The following is a 3,770-nucleotide window of genomic DNA, read 5'->3' on the forward strand; positions in this document are numbered from 1 at the left end:
TCACTTAGGCTGTCTAAACATCTTTACATCTGTAAAGACAAGGAATGATAGTGTTTTTTGTTAAACAATGTGTTAAATATTTATATAAGTAAGGCCAGGTCCAGTATCTGAACACTAGTTAAGTGCTCACTAAATGACAGCTAGAATCACTGTTCTAGCAGTGGTGATACAGAACTGATAATAGTGGTAGTGTCACAAGTCATTGTGGACTCAGATACTAAGTATCCCCCATGTGCTAAAAGGCTCAGAACAGTCAATGTCTGAGTAGCTGAATTTAGCCTACTTCTTAGTAGGCTAAAGCTTGAGCTTTGCCTTTCTTTAATCAATGCCTCATCTTGCATCATAATGAGAGTAACTGCTATCCTTCCTCCAAATTGATTATTAGAAAAATGAGGTTTGGCATCCCTACCTCTGTCCTCTTAGCCAGATTGCTGTATATATAGCAGCATCTATCTCCTGTTTCCATGGCAGGCTGGAAGGAACCAGAAAGGATTCCACCCTACTTACTTTAGCAGGCCTGAACCAGCAGGTCAAGGGATGGATTTGTGACCCTCCTGTACCTTGCATTGGTGAAGGAGCAACTGAATTCCCCTTCTAGGGGTGCCATTGTAGGGTTCAGTCCTTCTATCTGCCCTCCACCAAGTGCTCTGCCCTTCCAACATGCATCTCTCCTGGTCACTCATGACAACATGGCCTCCTTTGTGAGGACAGCTTTCTGTTTCCACAGTCTCTCTTGTGAAAAGGGCCTGGATGCTGTCTTGTTGGCTGAATGCTTAACACTGGCCTAAAGTCAATGAGAACTATCACATCGAATGTTTGTGTGCCCAAGTCCAAGAGGGCTGCAGACTGATTCATATTTGCCAGGAAACACTAGACCACTCAGGGGCTGGGTCCTGTACTATTTTTGGCAGGATGGGTGGTATGCAAAAGGGACTTCCCTTTTTGCAGTACAGAGCAAACAAAAGCTGAAACAGAAAATAGCATTTCTTGTTCCGAGGTTACTACTCCAACCACCTCTGGCTCCAGAATTGTGGAGGCCATCAGAGCTCAATTTGAGGACAGCTCTAGGCATCAGCCAGACCCGCCAGGTTGGGGTGGCATCTGTCTTGTGATGGCTCCTCACATCAGCTGCTTCATTTTGGCACTGCTGTCTTCTGCCAGCTGTAGTGTCCTCGCCCCTTTGAATCAGATGTGCACTGAGGTAAGTCCAAACTGTTTGTCTTTATCTAGATTAAACTGCCTGGATGTATTGAGATTCAGCATGTTAATCCCATCGGAGCCTAAAGATCTAAATACCCACTTTCCTTAAAAAGACAAAGGGGTATGTAAATGCTAGTTTTGTTAGCATTATTGCATAAAAGGAATGAAAGAGCGCATTCAGGGAATAATCAAGTAGATTCATACAGGAAGGAAAAGGTGAGACTGTCCCACCTGGTCAAACAATTCTGCACCCTTCCCCCCTCCCCATCCTAATTTGAACATAAGAAATCCACTGTCTCAGTGCAAAAAGAAGTCCCCAAACCTGCTTCCTAGCATGGGTGTGCCATACCCCAGCTCATGGACATGCTCCCAATCAGTTTTTCCTGTTTCCTAGATTACTTGGAAAAATCTATGCCTAGAAAGATCCCTCTCGATTCTGGCCTTCTTCCCAAATTGGACAGTCCTCCATCTGTTTTACTATTTCATAGGAGCAATATCTGAGAATATAGTCAAATTTCCCCTTCTTTGGGCCTTAACAATCGATCTCAACCCATGGGAGATTCTTGGAGGGGGTAGTAAGAGAAAGGAGAAGGGCCTCAGTGTCTTGTGATCTTCTAACATGCTTCAGTCTCCCTCACTGGCTCTTACCCCTCGTACCCAGAAGGATGCAGCACCACACTGCCTGCCAGATGAGGGCTGCGCTGAGAAGGAACCAGCAGTCTTGGCAACTGGACAAGCTGCTTTCCTGTGTTGGGTATGGAAAGAGAAGAAACGGAAGTGTAGCTCCTGAGGGCCACAGTAAAGAGCAGGGTGGGAACTTGTACGACAAGGGCAAGAATAACAGATGGGACTGGAAAATGCCTGGGAGCAGAAAAGGAGCAAATCTTATTAGTCTGGTATAGGATGGGATCAGGAGGCAGTCGGCACAGAGGAGGCATATGAGCATGGAGAGAAGTGAAGCCTGGGCAGCCATAGCCAAGTATCGGAGGCTGGGTGGCTTCCACCACAGAAAGTCATTTTCTCAGTCTGGTAACTCCAAGTCCAAGATCAAGGTCTTAGCAGGGTTTCTTCTGAGATTTCTCTCAATTTACTGTGCCTCTCTCCATCCTCTATCTGCATATTTTTCTACCCTGTCTGTATCAACATCCAAATTTATTTTTCTTGAAAAAATATTAGTCTTATTGGATTAGAACCCTAATAAACTCAGTTTAATTTAATTACCTCACTGAAGATCCAGTCTTCAAATAAACTCATAACAAAGTAATGGAATTAAGATTATTAATTTGGGGGGGGGGACACAATTCAGCCCACAACAGAAAGGAGAAAATTATTAATAGGGTTTTTCCTGCCCCCCAGAAGATTATCAAATCTAACCCTAGGAGTTGGAAGGTCAATGTCACAGCCATATAGGTGGCAGGTTAAGAAGTACAGCTTCCGGTAACCAGACAGGTATACCATCCATCTCCTGGAAACAGCCTCAGATGGGGTAATATTTCCATTAAGTTCCAGCTCCTTGGGGAAAAGTCTCTATTCAACACCCTACACTTCACTCTACCAATTCAACTCTGAAATCCCCACTGGACGTCCAAGTCCATGGCTCTCCTGGAGCCCACAATGTCTGGCATACTTTGGAAGCCCAAGAAACACTGGACCACTCTGACTTCCTACTGAGGACACCAGGTACCGGCACTGTTTGTTCCATATTGCAAATGTCTTTTGTTTTGGCAAAAGGTAAAGGAGAAAGACGGGGAGAGTGCCCTGGGCCTTTTGCTGCCTGTTCCAGAGCTTCCCTGCTATCCAGGTCATAGCACACACCTGAAGTTCCCAGCACAGTCAGTCCTGCTTCTAAGCTGCGACAAGAGTTTCCTTTTTTGGATAAGTCAGCAGAGATGAAACTTCAATACAGTACCTTCCTGAAGCCTTCCTCTGGAAGGACTCGATTTTAACATGTTTTGGAACCTACTAAGTTAACATTGGATCTAAATTTCCCATCACCTCTTATACAATGTATTTCTAAGCAGCAAATTTGTAATGCTGTTGACTGAGTCCTGATTTATCTGTGAATACTGGGGAACAGTCTGGTGGACACAGTTTATTCCTGGAAGTAAGGAACTTCTAGGCAGCAAATGAGTGGGGTAAAAGTGAGAGTAGTAGGAGAGGAAGGTTTTGATGGGATTTTGCACCCCAGGGACACCTCCCCTCTCCATTACTTTCTTTTCCTCTTTTGCGCTTTCCCTCAACTTTAAACACTATTGACTACATAACATACATATGTCTGCATAACCCCAATTCACTTACTAAGCCCTACCCTGAAAACAAGGTTTCATTCTTGTCTAGCTCCATTCTGAGTTCTCAAACCTTTAATTTAAGAAAAACACTCATATAGAAAAGTTCACCTATCCTAAGGGCCCTGCTCACTTGAGTGAAAAGAATGAGTCTCAACATACGCAGGCCCACAAGACCAGTGTTCTCAGCACCTCCAGCCCCGTCTCTTCCCTGGAAAGAATAAGTGCAAAAAAGTGCTCTAACTCTCTCCGTGTAGGCTGATTGTACCTGCTTTTAAATTATAT

The 3,770-nt window shown here is 44.4% G+C and overlaps 1 protein-coding gene across 1 annotated transcript in view; it reads left to right on the forward strand.

Moving 5' to 3' along the window:
• Window positions 1–1,111: 1,111 nt before the first annotated feature.
• The window catches only part of CD180 (CD180 molecule), an 11,623-nt gene continuing 8,964 nt past the window's right edge, over window positions 1,112–3,770 (forward strand). The window contains exon 1 of the mRNA XM_004678244.1: window positions 1,112–1,201. Coding sequence (XP_004678301.1) covers window positions 1,112–1,201 — 90 coding nt within the window. The remainder of the gene's footprint in view (window positions 1,202–3,770) is intronic.

This window comes from Condylura cristata, unplaced genomic scaffold (genome assembly GCF_000260355.1).
Source record: "Condylura cristata isolate star-nosed mole 26May11 unplaced genomic scaffold, ConCri1.0 scaffold00007, whole genome shotgun sequence".
NCBI classification, from domain to species: Eukaryota; Metazoa; Chordata; class Mammalia; order Eulipotyphla; family Talpidae; genus Condylura; species Condylura cristata.